This window comes from Solanum verrucosum, unplaced genomic scaffold (assembly GCF_900185275.1).
Source record: "Solanum verrucosum unplaced genomic scaffold, falcon-dt-bn FXZP01000079.1, whole genome shotgun sequence".
Taxonomy (NCBI): Eukaryota; Viridiplantae; Streptophyta; class Magnoliopsida; order Solanales; family Solanaceae; genus Solanum; species Solanum verrucosum.
In genome coordinates, this window is record NW_026020368.1 from 4,704,607 (window position 1) to 4,723,019 (window position 18,413).

The window sequence follows — 18,413 nt, forward strand, 5'->3', positions numbered from 1 at the left end:
ACTAATTATACATGACCTTTTTAAAATCACAATATCCAACAAACAAGTAGGAAATAATATGTTTTTCTTCTTAATCAAATTTTATTTAAAATAGAATAACTTCAGGTACCTTTTTAACTAATGATACATGACTATTTTTTAAAAAAAAGATACAATAATCTCATCATTAATTTTTCATCTAGATAACAATAAAGATTCTAATAAAATATCAAATATTTTATTTCTTCATTTTTTTTCTCTCGAAGTAAGATAAACATTTACAAATTAAAAAAAATCATCCTTAGGTAAAGAATATATTTAGAGAGAAAAGAAATATGAATTTATTTGGAAAAATGATATTTTTGAGCATTAAATAATAATACACTTTTATTCATATTTTCTCCTTGACGTTTCTTTGACCCATATAAACCCATCGCTTCCTCTTCATCGCTGTGTTCGACTTTTGGTTTTTGGGTTTTGCTGCTGTTTTGAGTTTTGGCTTCGAAGATGGTAAGCCCTAACTTGAACTCATCAAAATCAATTGATCTTTCGAATCAAATCTGGAAATTAAACAATGTATTGTATAAAGAATTTTCTGATGTTAATTTTTCTTGTTTACGCCGTTTAGAGCTTTATTTGATCCCCAATTTGCTATATTTTCTTTTTCAGATTATGGATTTCTGTAGATTATAAAATTCATGTTAGATTCTTTGCATTCTTGGATGTTTATGTATTGTATCCCGAATCCCAGTATATTGAATTGTGGAAATTAGTTGATACCAGTTTAAATGGTGCTTATCGATTGAATTAGCTAGTTGGGGGTGATGGAACCCTTTCCCATGTAATGTGTGCCTAAGATAGTATTTAGCAATGAATTTCATGTGTAGGGTTAGAGAATTTGTTGAATCTGATGTTTTTACTTCGGAAGAATTATATGGATTGATAGCCAGAGTAGAAATAAGCATAATTACATGAATTGTCTTAACTCTACACATTGATATTCCCTTCCTCCTTTATTTGGGTGCGACTGATAATGCGAACTCACATTGGTTATGTCAAATAATCACATGGTGGAGCTCAATGTGCTTCCTATTTGTGGATACAAAATTATATGGCATTTTACTTATTTTAGGAAGTTTGAAAGGAGTGGCTTTGTCCATCTTTTTGGTATAACATAGGTTGACAATTATTGATCTGAATTGGATTTTTCAGGTGCGATTACAGCCAGACCCATTCCTCAATGAACTGACGAGTATGTTTGAGCGAACTACTGAGCATGGTTCCGTTTGGGTTACGCTCAAACACTGTGAGTTTGCCTCTTCATTGGTTTTCATGTATTTTGTTCTCTGTATTCGCTTCATGAGTAACTAATAATAGAGCTGTAGATTGAAATACTAATTGAGCAATCTTGTCCTTTGTATCCACAGCTTCTGATAAATCTAAAGCCCAACGGAATAAGATGAAGACAGCTGGTGAAAATCTTGAATTTAAGTGCCTCATCCGAGCAACTGATGGGAAAAAGAATATTTCCACAATGGTAATCACAGAAGAAAGTTTCTTATTTTTTTTCCATTGCTTAGTCATGTTGGTTGGATTGTGGTTGCGCCTTCTTTTTGCAAGTCTTGCCGTTTTCCCCTTTTTTTTTTTTGCTTTGTTGGGCACTATGTTCTCTGGAACATTGAGAGTGTTAGTTTGTTGTATGAATTATTTTTTAGCATAAGTTTAAACGTGCAAATATAGATAGATTCTAGGTCCTGGCCTGTATCTTTGAGATTGAGAGCATCAAATTCAAAAAAAGGATGGTAGCCTTGTGGTGCATAGAGAATGATAGTTGTGGTCCTTGTTTACTTGTTTGATAACTAATAGTTAACGTATATGCTTGTAATACAATATTAGGGCACCTAACTGGACAATTTTTCATAAAAGGCAAACACATTATGGATGCTACTCTTTTAGTCAGTGAATGTGTGAATTCTAGGCTCAAAGGTGAAGATCCAGAGATCACGTGAAACCTAGCTATAGAGAACCCATTATGATCATGTCAACTGGGAGTTACTCCTCAACCTTCTTAAAAAAATGAGTTTTGGTGGAAGATGGTTAAAGTGGATGGTTTTGTATCAAAACTGTCAGGTTCTCAATTCTAGTCATAGGAGAATTTGCTGGAATTTTCCCTCAAAGAGAGAGGACTCTGGGAGACCCCCCTCTCTTTTCCTTTTCATATTAGCTATGGAAGGTTTCAGTAGTATGACGAGGGGGACTATTCAGAACAGTTGGATAAAAGGTTTCAGGATAGGCAATCGAGCAGGTGAAGAGATGTAGATTTGCCTTTCATTATTGCTGATGATATCGTTGTTTTCTGAGATGCTAAAGCAGATTAGATCATGTACATCAGAATGATTTTGGTTATCTTTGAGGCAAATTTTGGTCCCATCTGTAAAATTGGAGGAAAAGTAGTATTTTCCCTGTTAAAGAAGTTCCACAAATTCAAAGTCTGTCCTTGTTATATTGTGAAGTTCTGATGATTTAACAAACTATGACATCTAGTTGGGGACCTGATCCCATGAGAGACTGGGAGTTTCAGGCAATGTGAAAAGGACAGTTGTAAAGCTGCAACCGCTGCCACAACTGCAATTGTTGGTGCGCCTCTTCAGTGGAATAGTACTCTCAGCCAATGCCGTTGCACTAGGTAGTTTGTCCAACTTATAATAGTCATCTTGTCAAGGGACGTTACCTAGTTTTTGAATTGAAGAATTCCATACGGCAAACTCTCAAAAAGAAATACTCTCATATGCAGCAAGAGACCTGATCGAGTGATCTATTGTTCTCTTTAGTTGTTATATGAGTTTATTGTCTCGCGTTTATACATTGTAAGATCTATTCATATGTTATAAAGGAATCAAATCATTTCGGTTGTAATCATTGTTAAAGTTTAAGTTGTAGCTAGAGTTAGCTATGTCGTGTTCTTGAAGTCTACATTAACTAAACTTGTTGGTGTAGTAGCAATAAGGATATTACTTTGTTTCTGAGTAAGAGAGCCCTTACAAAGGGGGAAGGGATTAAGAGTTTAATTCCTAGGTTGCAAGAGTTTGTAATCTGAATCTTAACTCTTTGAAGTAATGGAATTGGCAAAATCTTGCGAGACGGGTTGTGATTTTCTCCTCCCTTAAGCAAGGGGGTTTACACGTAAACATTATGTTTTGTTTATTTTAAGTTTTTCTTTGTGCATTGTTCTTACTATGTCAAGGGACCTGGTCCATTGACTTGTGGTGGACGCATATAATTTATCAGTCCAATATCTTGAGTTGTAAAATTGAGAAATCCCAACAACTTACTTGGGGCTGCCCTTTGGAAACAATCATAAGGAGCTAGAAATTTTGGGATGAGATTGTTGAAAAAACTAGCAGCGAGGCTCAAATGGTGTTGAGAGCTTCGCCTCGCTTTATGTCTTCAGTGTTTGTCACCAGTGTTCTAAGACATATTTTTCCTTGCCAATGAGCTTCTGCCGAAGAGGCGACACTAAACAATTGATATTTCACTTTATCATAATTTTTTTTCAATTTCTTTGGTAATATGTTTGTTATTCATGATTATAATTATTAGTCTTGGACTAAGCATATATATTTGTATTTTTTTCTCCCTTTGTGCCTTTTTTCATTAAAGCCCACACTTTATTTGCGCTTAAAGCCCCAATGGACCTTAGAGCTTTTTTGCGCTTTTCGCCTTTGCTCACACTTGAAAAAACTAGCCAATTGGAAAGCCCAGTGTTTATCTCTTGGAGGTAGTAGTACTCTTATCAACTCAATATTGGATTCATTGCCAACATATGTCATGTCCTTATTTTCAATGCCTTCAGGTGGAGGATAGACTAGACAAGTTGAGGACTTTCTATGGTTGGGTAATAAGGAGGGCAGAGGTATTCACCTAGTGAAATGGCAAACTGCTCAGCTTAGCTGAGCAGACAATATGGTTGACTTGGTATTAGTAATCTGGGGCTTCAGAACAGATGCTTATCGACAAAATGGAGGTTTGTTGGTGAGGATCTTGCACTCTGGAAGGAAGTAATTATAAACAGATATGGGCAGAGTGACTATTGGTGTTCTAATATAGTATCTGGCACCTATGGGTGTCCGTGTGGAGGACAATTTGGAACTTATGGTCTATGTTGGCTGGGAATATAGACTGTAGTGTGGGGAATGACACCTAGATCCTTTTTCGGTGAGATAAATGGATTGGACATAAGCCTTTGATGAGCTCATTTCCGGAACTGTTCTCATTCTGTAGCAACTCTGAAGCATCAATAGTTGACACTCGGTGCCCTCAAGGGTGGAATCTCACATTCAGAAGGCACTTGAATGATCGAGAAGTGGGTAGATTTGTTGAGTTACTACAAGTGCTTAGTGGTTTCTTAGGTTTATCTACAGGATCAGACACAATGAGGTGGAAGCATGACAGTGGTGACCAGTTCTCAGTAAGAAGACTCTAGAGAAATGAAGTGGTGGAGAAACCAGGGGGGAGGGGGCATACAAGGTCCTTGGAAACAGATTTGGAAGTGCAGTGTCCCAAACAAGGTGAAATGTTTCACTTGGTTGGTTAGCAGAAGAGCATGTCTCACTGATGAAAAATTGGAAAGGAGGGGCTTTCAGATAGTATCCAGATGTTTTTTTTGGCAAGGAGAATGAGGAAACTAATAATCATCTGTTTCTTCATTGGAAGATTGTATCACAGATCTGGTCTGTGTTTCCAAGTATATCTCAAGCAAATTGGGTAAGGCCTGAACACATTACTGACCTACTTAGCTGATGCATAAGGAGTGGAGGGAGGGAACAAGAGTCAGAAGAAATAGTGGAAGATAATACCATATTGCATATAGTGGTCAGTATAGAGAGAAGAAACAACAGATGGTTTGATGATATCTCTAACCCAATCTAGAAAATCAAAGAAAATTGTATGAATATTTTGTATTTTTGGTGTAAAGAAAGGGTCTAGAAATAGCAGAACAGTTAGTAGACTTTTTAGGATCTTTGTAATTACTGTAATTTCCTTCTGCTTGTTTGTTTGGATCCTACAACTTTTTGGAAGTTGCCAGCATGTCCTTAATGCTGAAGAATACAACTTAACCATTCTAAAAAGACATGGTTAAGATCATCAACTTCCCAAAATATAAACATTGTCAAGTGTGTCAAGCCTCTTTACGGCTAAAAATAGCATGGAAGTTGTAGTTTAGTTCATCTCTTCAGTGCACATGTTGGGTTTGTTTAGGTTTGTCCTTGATGAGCCAGTTGTATTTTTATCTCTCTAGAAGGTACTGATTAGGTGTTCCTGCTGTAAATTTCATGTGTCACTTTCAACTCATCATAAAGTATATTTGTAGCGCTGAAAGCATTTGCTAGTTGCACTTGCACACTTTTGTTCTGAATTTTGCTCACCTTGCACATGCAAATACTCTTTGATTTGCTACTTCTTGAAATTGAGAAATTGACAAGGTTTTCCACATGGTACACATGGCATGAAGTTTGGGCTGAAACAGCCTGTCATGTGTCTAAGATTGTGAACCTCCCTTTAATATAGAACTTTGTCTGGTATGTCTGCTAGCTAGCCCTTTCAGCATTTGCTAGTTGCACACTTTTGTTCTGAATTTTGCTCATGCGAGTACTCTTTGATTTGTTACTTCTTGAAATTGAGAAATAGACAAGGTTTTCCACATGGTACACATGGCATGAAGTTGGGCTGAAACTGCCCGTCATGTGTCTAAGAATGTGAACGTCCCTTTAATATAGAACTTTGTCTGGTATGTCTGCCAGCTAGCCCTTTCAGCATTTGCTAGTTGCACACTCGTGTTCTGAATTTTGCTCATGCAATACTCTTTGATTTGTTACTTCTTAAAATTGAGAAATTGACAAGGTTTTCCACATGGTACAACACATGGCATGAAGTTTGGGCTGAAACAGCCCGTCATGTGTCTAAGAATGTGAACGTCCCTTTAATATAGAACTTTGTTTGGTATGTTTGCTAGCTAGCCCTTTCAGCATTTGCGAGTTGCACACTTTTTGTTCTGAATTTTGCTCACCTGCACATGCAAATACTCCTTTGATTTGTTACTTCTTGAAATTGAGAAATTGACAAGGTTTTCTACATGGTACACATGGCATGAAGTTTGGGCTGTTTCAGCCCATCACGTGTCTTTAAGAATGTGAACCTCCCTTTAATATAGAACTTTGTCTGGTATGTCTGTTGGCTAGCCCTTTCAGCATTTGCGAGTTGCACACTTTTGTTCTGAATTTTGCTTACCTGCACATTCAAATATTCTTTGATTTGTTACTTCTTGAAATCGAGAAATTGAGAAGGTTTTCCACATGGTACACATGACATGAAGTTTTTTAGCCTGTCACGTGTCTAAGAATGTGAACGCCCCTTTAATATAGAACTTTGTCTGGTATATCTGCTAGCTATCCCTTTCAGCATTTGCGAGTTGCACACGTTTGTTCTGAATTTCGCTCACCTGCACATGCAAATACTCTTTGATTTGTTATTCTTGAAATTGAGAAATTGACAAGATTTTGCACATGGTACACATTGCATGAAGTTTGGGCTGAAACATCCCGTCATGTGTCTAAGAATGTGAAATGTCCCTTTAATGTAGAACTTTGTCTGGTATGTCTGCTAGCTAGCCCTTTCAGCATTTGCATGTTGCACACTTCTGTTCTGATTTTCGCTCACCTGCACATGCAAATACTGTTTGATTTGTTACTTCTTGAAATTTAGAAAGTGACAAGGTTTTTCACTTGGTACACATGTCATGAAGTTTGGGCTGATACCGCCCGTCATGTGTCTAAGAATGTGAACGTCCCTTTAGTATAGAACTTTTTCTGGTATGTCTGCTAGCTAGCCCTCCCTCGTTTTCCTTCTTGAATGCCTCTCCTCATCCTATAATGGAGACAAGAACACCAACTTGAATTTTCTTTACCTTAGTTGTCTTTATTTTCTTCATCTTATTTGTATTCATGTCTTGCTTGTTGCTCTTTTTGATAAGGTAATTATTTTCATTAATGATTGGAGAAATCCCATAATACAAGCCATATACCAAAAAAAAAACAGAGAATGTAAACCAAAATTTTGTTCTCCACGAAAGGAAAACCAATCATCTATAAAACAGGCACCTTATGGGGGGTGTCATCTTATTTGTATTTATGTCTTGCTTGTTGCTTTAGTAGTTTATATGATTATTATTTATGTTTTGATGCATCATTTCACTTCTTGTGGCTAATGATGCACTTGATTTCATTGGACTAACAGGTTGGTGCAAAAGATCACCAGCGTTTCCAAGCATCTTATGCAATTTTGCTGAAGGCCCGCTTGACTGCACTAAAGAAGAGGGAGAGGAAGGACAAGAGGAAGGCTACTGATTCTGACAAAAAGATGGATATTTCGAAAAAGAAATCTGCTGCTGCTAAAGCCTCTACATGAACTTTAGTCCTTTGGTTCATTTCCCCCATTTTGTTTCTAGGATAGAGTTGTAGGATTTGAACCCCGTCCGTTTGGGGCGACAAGTCTGAAACTGCATTACAACTTCTGCTGCATAGAATGAAGAAAGGAGGTGTTTTTACTCAATTTGAAGAAATTTTGTCATAATCTTGACCTTTAATTCCTTGAGCAACAGCTTTGGCAATTGAAAGTAGAGGGGACCAAATTAAGAGTAGTATGCTTACCTACTTGAATTTCATGTCAACTGCATATGGTCATACTTTTGGTTGTGGGAACTTAAAATGACATTTTGTGCTTCTTTTTGTTCAACCAGTTTTTTTTTCCACGTTCCAAAACCATTGTCATGAAATAGGCACATTGTTTGATGTGTTTTCTTTTAATTTTAGTGGATGCCATTGCCCTTTGCATGTAAGAATTAGGAGATCAGTCATGAGGTCTGGTTGGTATTTCAACTAGGAAAAAGTGAACAACTGATAGTTGAAGCACGTTAAGATAAATATTCGGTGATTGTTTAAGTAGGAAATTCAAACACCTGAAAAAACGAAATATTTTAGGTGTGTTTTTTATCATCTCACTCTTTATTAGTGTTTGTCACTTTTTGTCTCCGAGTTGAATTAAACTATCAAAGTATAATTAAGAAGTAAAGAAAACTTTTGAATCTTTTGATTTTATACTAAAAATGTGTGCGATGAATCAAAATATAAATGAATCTTATGGTCTTATATATGTCATGTCACATATGACATGTTGGTAGATGTGTCAAATGAGCGAGTTATGTTGGATTTGGGTAAATCAAAATGGTCTAAGTTAATAAATGGACGGGTCAAATTAATTGAATTGAAATGAGTGTAAAAAAAATGAAACAAGATTCAATCTGCATAGTTATTACTAAGTTTTAGCGGCTTTATTTATATTTCTAATTGTTTTTTAGGACTTAATAAAATTATTATTTTTCTTTATTACAGGTATATATAATATAACAAATAAAAAATAGTACTATATTTTGACAAGATTTCTCAGAAATCAGTTTATGCTAGATATCAATCAAAATAAATAAATTTTGATGCGCTGAAATGAAAGGCTAATAAATGAGTTTCTCAAGGCCGCTGTATAAATAGAAATATTCCAATCATTTTATACACTTTTTGGATATATATATATATATATATATATATATAGTACCTTTTTCTAGGAATTTTTACCTTTTTATTTTTTCGAAGGCTCGAACTCATAATAATAGTATTGAAGATGTGAAGGGTGATTATCATAGGAAAACTCTTTTTTTTCCCTAATAAAAAAAAAGGAGGAGGAGGAGGAGGATAATGCTATTGCTTTAAATGATTTGAGGCAAATTCTATGATAGTTGCGTGGAAGTCCAGTAAAGCCCACTAATATTTACTTTTATAAAAGTAGTTCCTCTACAAGAAATCACAATATATCAGGACACCTTAATACCAACGAGGGTGTCGTGATGAAATAAATAAGATATATTTCATTCATTATTAATTAAAAGAAATTTGAATTTAAGTTTTGAGTATGAAGAATATTTTGTTGGTGAATATTTTCTTTTTAAATGAATTTTACGTAATGTAAATTTGAATCAATCAAGACTTTAATCATGTGAAAGTTGAAAGACATCAGATGAAGAGAAATAAAAAAAAAACACTTTGTTAATGGCATAATATGGAATCATTGAAATTAACTTAGCTTCAAAAGAGAACAATCAGAATTTACATATGAAATAATTGCCTGCCCAGGATAAATTCAATTGCTTTTATTCCAAGCTTAGTGACTAGTGATTTTACATTATAATAGATCATTTTCATCAATTGTAATATAGTTAACATTTCTTATTTTACCAATAACGATTGCGTAGTTTTTAGTATCAATAAATATACATATTAATAAAGAGTGTTCAAAACCTTTATGATCGGTATTAGTTATTTGTCATTGGATCCAATATCGCTATAGACTTTAGGGGCATTTACAAAAAGTTCTAGCTAATTACCGCGAAAAATACATATTTAACACTAATTAAATTATTCATTAATTAATTGTCACTAAAAATAAAAAAAATTATATAGTAAATATTCCTTCATCTTCAATCAAAAGTCTCGAGTTCGAGTCTTCTGCTAACCTCAAAAGTCTTTGCAATTATCAAAAGCTTCAAGGATTTCTTGTGATCAAGTGATCTTTTTAATTAATAAGCTAGGACCTTATGAGTTATGACATAACCATATCCTTCCTAATTTATTACAACACCCAAAATAATAAAAATTAAACGTACCTGTACCTAAAATCCCCCAACACTAAAATTGCTGAATCTTAAACAATAATTCAACTTTTTTGCTTCTATAAATACTTATTATATCATTTAGTACCATCAAACAACAAAGTTTCTTTTATCCTCTCCAATTTGAAAAAAAATGATTATTTTTTCTTCAAGAAATTTGTTGATTTTGTTATTAATATGTACTATAGCTATAGTTGTAATTCCAAAATTAGCGTCGACACAATATTGTGGATGTACAGAAGGATTGTGTTGCAGTAGATGGGGTTATTGTGGCAGCGGAAAAGCTTATTGTGGACAAGGTTGTCAAGGAGGGCCTTGTTATACTTCTTCGACAAAAAATTACAATCATAATAATAATAATAATAACAATAGAGTTTCTGATATTGTTAGTGAATCATTTTTCAATGGAATTGCAAATCAAACTTCTTCAAATTGTGAAGGCAAAGGATTTTACACAAGATCTGTGTTTCTTCAAGCTTTAAAGTTTTATCCTGAATTCGCAACGACTGGTTTTTCTGATGATGATAATAAGCGCGAAATTGCTGCTTTCTTTGCTCATGTCACACATGAGACTGGACGTAAGTCATTTTTCTTTAAATTTTATCATATGCTTAATTTTAGTATCTATCTTTGTTTTTAAAAAAAAAAAAAATATTTTCTTGGATTCTTCATGTGATATGTCTTGTCAATTATGAGCCATCTTATTATATGTTTCATGTTATATGACGTTATTTGAGCAAAAGTTACTGAGTTCAACCTAACCTATTACCTGTGCCCGGCCTTCTAGCAACATTTCCACACTTAACACTATAGTTTATTTATTTTTTGACATTATGCAGAAATGTGTTACATAAATGAGATAAATGGTTCATCTAGGTACTATTGTGACATGACAAAGTCAGAGTACCCTTGTGTCTCTGGCCAAAATTATTATGGTAGAGGACCAATCCAACTATCATGGAACTTCAACTATGGTCCGGCTGGAAAAGACATCGGATTCGATGGCCTTAACGACCCTGATATTGTGTCTAGAGATAGTTTAATATCATTCAAAACTGCCTTATGGTACTGGATGAACACTTGCCATCCTCTGTTAACTTCTGGGCAAGGTTTCGGGGCAACGATTCGAGCTATTAATGGTCCTCTTGAGTGTGATGGTGGCCTTCCTCAACCTGTTGCTAGAAGGGTTCAACATTATGTTCAGTATTGCCACCAACTTGGTGTAGATACTGGGGATAATCTCACTTGTTAGAACACTTGAAAAAGGTTCCTATAATAGAAATGTAATGGGAAGTGTTATTTTCATTTATATATATATTATATATGAATGAAAATACTATATGTATACCAAATTATAAATAGTACTATATATTGAAGTCTAGATATATTACATAGTTTGATTTGTCTAGGCTAACATAATACCTACAATTTATACATATTATTAGCCTAATTGAAGGCATATGACATTTATTATGGTGAAACGGGGTTGATTTTTTATATGATTACTCAATTAATAATTATTATCTCAGATCGTCACTTTTTTTTTTTTTAAATTCTAATTTGTTTTATTAAGATGTGACTTCAGTGACCATATGAGAAATCAACTCGGTGAAAAAGACCCTTATGTCATGACCCGCCACTTTGCCTTTCAAACTTGGCATAAAAATAAGGAGGAAGAATCTAGAGTTATGGAGAGGTTAGTGGAAGACTCTAGAATTAAGTCCGTGACACTTAACTCCATTCAACTCAATCTGTGAAAAGGGCCATATGGGAAATCAACTTGTTATTCATAGAAGTTGCTCCACTTTCACCTAATTCACTAATGTTAATGACCGAAATGTATCAAATAGCAATGGAAAAAATGATTCCAACAGTTAGACCTTTCTTTGATATATATTCTCTATTCCTAATTGCTGTTTTTCGGAAAATACTGAAAAGAGTGGACAAGGAATTCAAATAATTTTAAGAAAGGAGTTTTTCATGTAAAAATACTTGTGCAAATTTTACTTTTGAGATAGTAGGTCGCAACAAACTAACATTATTTATATCTTTGTTAAAAAAAATGATACATCTTCTATGAATATTTTAACTTGATTTGAAGCTTAAACTACTTTTGATTTGTGGTTAAGGATCAGTTATTTAAGAGATCCTAATTACAGAAACTGGGCCAAAAAACCATTTGATATAAGTTGTGCCAGTAACCCTAGCTAACAATTATTGGGGTCAGACTCTCTTATTGTACATACAGGGTGAATAAATAGTGAGTATTTATCAAAAATACTATGGTCTCGAATTTGAGTCTTGTGTATGGAAAATATACTGTTGGAAGCGCTATCGTTCGAATGAGCCCTGTAATGTGTGATCCAAATTAAGTCGAGAGCTTCAAAATACATGTAATGAATGAGTTTAGTTGAATCTTGTCCATTAAAACTTATTGAGTGGAGATTGTATAACTTTGGTTTCAAAAAGTGTGTTATGTCTCCTGCCCAAATTAAGATTTTTTTCATTTTTTTTTTTAAATTCTTTGTAAAAAATTTGAAGGTACATAGAAATTAAGATTGTTTACCTTGTTGAATGAGAATTCGATTTCAACCTTGTAATCCCTTCCCCTATTTTTCACTCAAAAAGTTTGATAAAAAACAAGTGTTTAATGAATAAGGGAGGTCAAATCCAAATCTTTATTTTTTTAAGGGAAAATGCATAAGTACCCCCCCAGCCTATGCCCGAAATCCCAGTGACACACCTAACCTTTACTAAGGTCCTATTACCCCCCCGAACTTATTTTATATGTAATATTCTACCCCTTTTTGGCCTACGTGGCACTATCTTGTGGGCCCAACTCATGTTGACAATTTTTTTAAGGATAGTGCCACGTAGGCCGAAAAGGGTTAGAATATTATAGATAAATTAAGTTCGGGGGGGGGGGGGGTAATAGGACCTTAGTAAAGGTTAGGTGTGTCTCTGGGATTTCGGGCATAGGCTGGGGGGGTACTTATGCATTTTCCCTTTTTTTTAAGTTAATGTTACAAATTCAATAATCTTTTTCATTTTTTCTTGAGTTAATGACAGATTAAGAATATCGATATCAATTGTACACGCTCACCTTAAATTGAGGTAAGACATAAAATTACATGTAGTGGAAGGGGTTTAGTTGAATCTTGTCTGTCAAAAAATTATACAGGGCCTGTTTGGAAGGACACCCTGGTAATTGGATTTTGTGTAATTGGTGTAATTACATTGTCTGTCCTGTTTGATTGGACAATGTAATTACGTGGTTAGTAGGTAATTGGTGTAATTGGCAGGGGGTAATTACACTCTCCAATTCACATGCAGAGACTGTGAATTGCTGGTAATTACATGGTGTAATTACCAGCTGATTACTTTTTATTTTATTTTTTAATTCTATTTTTATTTTTTTGTTTTTTATTTTTTTTTCATTTCTATTATTTTAAGTTCTATTTTTATTTTTATTATTCTAAAAATTTCTAGAAGTTTATTTTTTATTTTATATTATTATATTTCATTTTCTTCTCGTTCTCAACCTTCATGTGATTTATGCAATTTTTTCGTATTATCTATTTCTTTATGCCATGCTTATTTTTTCATTAGCATAATTTTATTAGTATTCTAATTTTTAAATTAAAATAGAATTTATTGTTAAGTAAGGTTATAGACTTACGTTTTTTTTTAAAATAAATAAATAATAAAAAAATCATATTTATGTATGCTATGTTGAAATTTGCTATAAGAGTATTATGTTAAATTTTTTGTTTTGAATTTATAACTTATGTTATATTTTCAGTTTCATTTGTTTTAGTAATATTAAATTCACATTGCAAGTCAATTTTTAATTAGACCTAATAGATTATTTTTTTGTCGAATATTTATTAATCTTTTTATCAAACATGCATTTCACGATGTTCGTAGAAACTTCATACTTTTAATTTTTATGATCAATTCAATTGAAATATATTAATTTGAAAAAATATAAATCAATAATTTTTTCATAATATTAGTTAAGAACATATGTTTATTAAGTAATATATTTTCAAAAAAGAATATATCTCTTAAATATTTAATTTAATATTATTTATAAAGTTTCTTATTTGTCTAGTATAAATTTTAAATAATTAATTTTTATTTTTAAAATTTAATATAATTTTATGATTGCAATTGTGCATTCAAACACAATATGTGTAATTACATTGTGACATCCAAACAAGACATGTGTAATTACAGTGTAATTATACTATCACAACCAAACAGGTCAGTGTAATTACTAGACTGTGTAATTACTATCCTAGTAATTTCACCAATTTCAATTACCAGGTGGCTTTCCAAACAGACCCAAACTTGTGTAACCTTGGTGTCAAATAAGAGATTCAAAAAGTGTTATGTCTCATGTCCACATCAAAGTTATTTTTATTCTTTTATTTCAGAGTTTTAATAGGTTTAAAATGGTCAATAAATTTATTATTAAATTCTTCGTCCAAATTTGAAAGGTAAATAGATATTAGGAACTTTTATTTTATTGAATGAGGGTTCAATTTTAACATTACAATCCCTGACCCAATTTTTATTTTTATTTAAGAAAAAACTCAATAGAATTGATGAAAAACAAGTGTCCTTTCACTTTAATATTTTAAAAAATGATACCCAAACTTTGTCCTTTCACTTTAATTTTAAAGTTAGTTTTACAAATCCAATAATCTTTTTCATTTTTCTCAATTTAATATATCAGAGGTTCATTTATAATATTTGAAAGTCAAAAGTATTATAACTTGATGAACATGATATAACAAGTAAAATCCAAAACAAAAAAATAGACAAATTAAATTCTCACACTATTGGAAATCTTTATTATTTCTTATAACATATGAATTTTTTTAAAATAGCACAATCATTTTTGTGTATAATCATAAACTCCTAATTAATTATGTTGTAAAAATTTTCTAATAGCTCCGGCCTGATTATTGCTATTAGTTTTAGAACAAATGCAGTGACCATTATAACAAAGGGGTGTCACAATACCACAAAATTGAGCACAATCCTTATTTGTTTTGCATGGTTCACCTATCAAGGATGAACTTTCCACACTCTGCAAACCTAAAAAATAATTTAAAAAAACAACAACTTTATCATATAGTATTATTGATAGATCACATGTTGAAAATAATCAAAATATGATTTTAATATGCAATATATCTTCTTAGGAATAATATTGTGAAAATGAATTTATATTTCAAAATCCCAAACATGAAGTTGATTTTGTATTACTGATTAAATATTTACCATTCAATTGTGACTTTAATCATGATTAAATATTTATCATTCAATTGTGACTTTAATCATACTAACGTATATAAAATTTTATAATTTTAATTTAAATGGGGAAATAAAAGAGGCATAAATATACCTATTGTGATAGTGTCATAAAAACCATGGAGAGCAATGTGATGGATGTCTTTCTCATTGCCATGATAAAAAAAAAAAAAAAAGGGTGTGCAACAAATTTGTGATGAGATGTTGTTTATTTTGTATAAATACCTATCCCTCATTGCTTTATATAGTTTTTTTTTTTTGGATTATTTCAATTTAAGATTATTGCAATGTGAAATGAAGTTGAACAGATTGCCAAATAATTTATTTACCATATTAGGACAACACAACCACTTTCCTAGTAGTGATACATAAAGATTTAATTACCATTCTAAATATAATCTTACAAAAGAAAGAAGGAAAGAAAAAAAAAGATTGGCAGGCTAATGAATTTTCTTCTATCTAAAAATGAGATGTTTTATTTTATTTTATATGATATATGGTCATGAATCTCTCTCTTTGGACAAATGTAGTGTGTGTATTTTGTGATTGTAATTTTGAAAACTTATAAAAATATTTTGACTATTTTTTTTTGCAATAATAGTGTAATTAATGCTCATAAATATTATGAACCCGTTTGGCCCCAAAAATACTTGGAGAAAGTTTGGGGAAAACTTAGAAAGTAGTGTTTGGTCATATAACTTGGCAAATATATTTGCTAAGTATCTCAAATTCTCAAATACTAGAAAAAACTAGTATTTGGGTCAAGTTTTAATATTTGGGAATTTTGAAAAAAATCAAAAATTACCCCAAACTTTTATATTTTATAAAAAATACACGTTATTTATTAATTCCAACTAATATTGATTACTACCTTCTCCGAAAAAGTTTGAGTTCTAATTTGAGTGATAAAATTAAGAAGAAAGAACAATTTGTGTTTAACGAGTTGTAATTACATTTGAACAAGTTGGAGTATCCCGTAATAAGTTATTCTACTAGATTAATTTATCCCATAATAAGTTATTTTGAAATAAATTATTCTATCATGTAAATGAGATACAGTGGAATGTAAATGGCAAAAAATTAATCATAGAAATGTCTAATACCTTCAACAAAACATAGATTCTACATTTTATCGTGAGATTATTATATTTTATACCTTATCGCCAAACTAGTCCCGACAAGGGACCACAATTGTAATTTTTCCATTTGCGTATGTCACTCAAAGGAGCCTCGACTCTTCTTCACAAGCGAAACAACTGAAACCCCTCTTTCTAATTACATTGATTTTCTAGCAACATTTCTTCAAGAAATCTGTAAGTATTCATACATTCAATCTTGCTTGTTTATAGATTTGGGATACCATCAAATTCTCTGAATTTATTGAAAATTGATAGCTTGATTGATCTTTGTACAAAGATTTCTTGAATCTTAGTTATATTGGATCTGAATAACATTGCAATCAAGAAATTCTGAAGTTGGGTTTGCTGATTTGGGTCTTTATGTGATTTGACGTTCAATAAATTAGTCTGAAGTGCAAGATTCTTGGTTTTCTGATTTGGGGTTTTTCTATATCTGTTTCAAGATTCAATTTTTCTGTGGATTCTTTGCGTCTTTGTAAGCATTTTAGCGATAAAGTTGAAAAAGGAATTGTGAGTGGCTGAGGGGGTAAAAGGTTTCTTCACATGGGGAAACCATTGTTTTATGAGATATTGGAGAAGCCAGCAACAAGTTGTGCAATTGGAATATGTAGTGCAATTTGGTTTTATATTCAGAAGTCAAATATTGGTTATTCACATGTTGGTTTGAGTTATGAAACTGCTTTGGAAGGTCATTATTGGAGGATAATAACATCAGCATTTTCACATATTAGTGTGCTTCATCTTGTTTTCAATATGAGTGCACTTTGGAGTCTTGGAGTTGTTGAACAATTGGGGCATTTAGGTCTTGGTATGCAGTATTATCTTCATTATACACTAGTGTTGGTTGTTCTTTCGGGCATACTTGTCATTGGAATGTACCATATCTTGATTCAGAAATTTAAGCTAGAATATTTTCGGAGAGTTACTGCTGTTGGATATTCTTGTGTGGTGTTTGGGTGGATGACGATTCTTTCAGTGAAGCAACCGTCGTCAAAGTTGAATCTTTTTGGTTTTCTTTCACTTCCCATCAGCTTTGCGCCATTTGAGTCGCTCATATTCACTTCCATTATTGTTCCTCAAGCGAGTTTTATTGGACATTTATCGGGAATTATTGTTGGTTATGCTGTTGGTTGGGGTCTGATACATGGGATGAACAATTACTGGGCGGTTACAATGCTGGGATGGACTGTGCTTGTGTTTGTTTTCAGTTTGAAAAAGTCTGGTACATTTGATTTGAACTTTCTTGAGATTGAACCTGTCACGGATCCCTCTCTGCCTTCAGTACGTTTTTTCGCAGCTGGAACTGGTAGAAGTTTACAGATGAGTACATTACCAGATGCTGGTGCCGATCTTGTATAGCTTTTGGAAGATTTCACTGCTTACTTGGGGATCACAACGTAATTCTAGTATTGGTATTTGCTGGATGAGTTGTTGATTATGCACAGTTACCTCCAAAACCATCATTTACCCGATGATATGTTCATTGGTTCTCGAAGCACCTGTTTGTTAATTGAACCAACTTTTTAGGTAACCACTGTCATTTGTAAGTGTGGTGCGCAAAGTTGTTATTACATTTTATAGAATATAGATGAACCATGATGTATTCCACTTAACACTAAATTTTTGTGATTAAGTGCTGTAGCCTTTGTGTCCCATCTATGCATTATAAATGATTTAGCAGGATGATATTTGCAAATCTCAACAAAATTTCTGTCCTGCTGTTTACGCTATGTACTGTACAATTACATTTACTGTTGCCAATTTCTGTTCCATTATAATGCTTATTTTATGTCAGAGTAGATTCGTGGATTTTGTTTATACTGTCAAAGCTTCAATCTTAGTTACTGATCTCCCTCTGTCCCTTATCTCTCTCTCTCTCATGCTCCGTGCTTGTACCATGTACCACCATGCTACCCTCCAATGAAAGAAACAGGAAACAAAGAAAACATGGGGACATTCACTATCTAGTCAAGAAAAAGAGTCCTGTTAAGTACGAAGATAGCCTTCAAAGAGAAGAAGGCACTGGTTTAACTATATAAATTTTTGTTTGGGGCGAGATCGCCTTCTGGTATTTTGAACTATTCTTAGATATTTTCCTTATACTAGCTTTGTTAATTGTTGTTAGTATAAATGTTAATGTTTGAACCTTAATAGGACCTTATGTTAGCTAGTTTTTGGTCAGGTGGTATCCTTGTACC

At 32.8% G+C, this 18,413-nt stretch overlaps 3 protein-coding genes and 1 long non-coding RNA gene across 4 annotated transcripts in view; all 4 read left to right on the plus strand.

The window, feature by feature from the left end:
- Nucleotides 1-7,675, plus strand: part of LOC125838141 (signal recognition particle 14 kDa protein) — a 325,612-nt gene extending 317,937 nt beyond the window's left edge. The window contains exons 2-5 of the mRNA XM_049517198.1: nucleotides 477-489; nucleotides 1,192-1,285; nucleotides 1,407-1,516; nucleotides 7,273-7,675. Coding sequence (XP_049373155.1) covers nucleotides 487-489; nucleotides 1,192-1,285; nucleotides 1,407-1,516; nucleotides 7,273-7,443 — 378 coding nt within the window. The 5' untranslated portion in view covers nucleotides 477-486 and the 3' untranslated portion in view covers nucleotides 7,444-7,675. The remainder of the gene's footprint in view (nucleotides 1-476; nucleotides 490-1,191; nucleotides 1,286-1,406; nucleotides 1,517-7,272) is intronic.
- Nucleotides 5,997-7,045, plus strand: LOC125838144 (uncharacterized). The gene is made up of 2 exons (XR_007443548.1): nucleotides 5,997-6,103; nucleotides 6,324-7,045. It is a non-coding gene; the product is annotated as an uncharacterized LOC125838144 (long non-coding RNA).
- A 2,211-nt stretch (nucleotides 7,676-9,886) lies between the features above and the next one.
- LOC125838130 (endochitinase PR4-like) lies at nucleotides 9,887-11,006 on the plus strand. Its single transcript, XM_049517188.1, has 2 exons — nucleotides 9,887-10,332; nucleotides 10,594-11,006. Exons 1-2 carry the CDS (start codon nucleotides 9,888-9,890, stop codon nucleotides 11,004-11,006), a joined length of 858 nt encoding a protein of 285 aa, XP_049373145.1. The 5' UTR covers nucleotide 9,887.
- A 5,239-nt stretch (nucleotides 11,007-16,245) lies between these two features.
- On the plus strand, nucleotides 16,246-17,846 carry LOC125838132 (RHOMBOID-like protein 13). The gene has a single exon (XM_049517190.1). It carries the CDS (start codon nucleotides 16,759-16,761, stop codon nucleotides 17,572-17,574), a length of 816 nt encoding a protein of 271 aa, XP_049373147.1. The 5' UTR covers nucleotides 16,246-16,758; the 3' UTR covers nucleotides 17,575-17,846.
- Nucleotides 17,847-18,413: the final 567 nt, after the last annotated feature.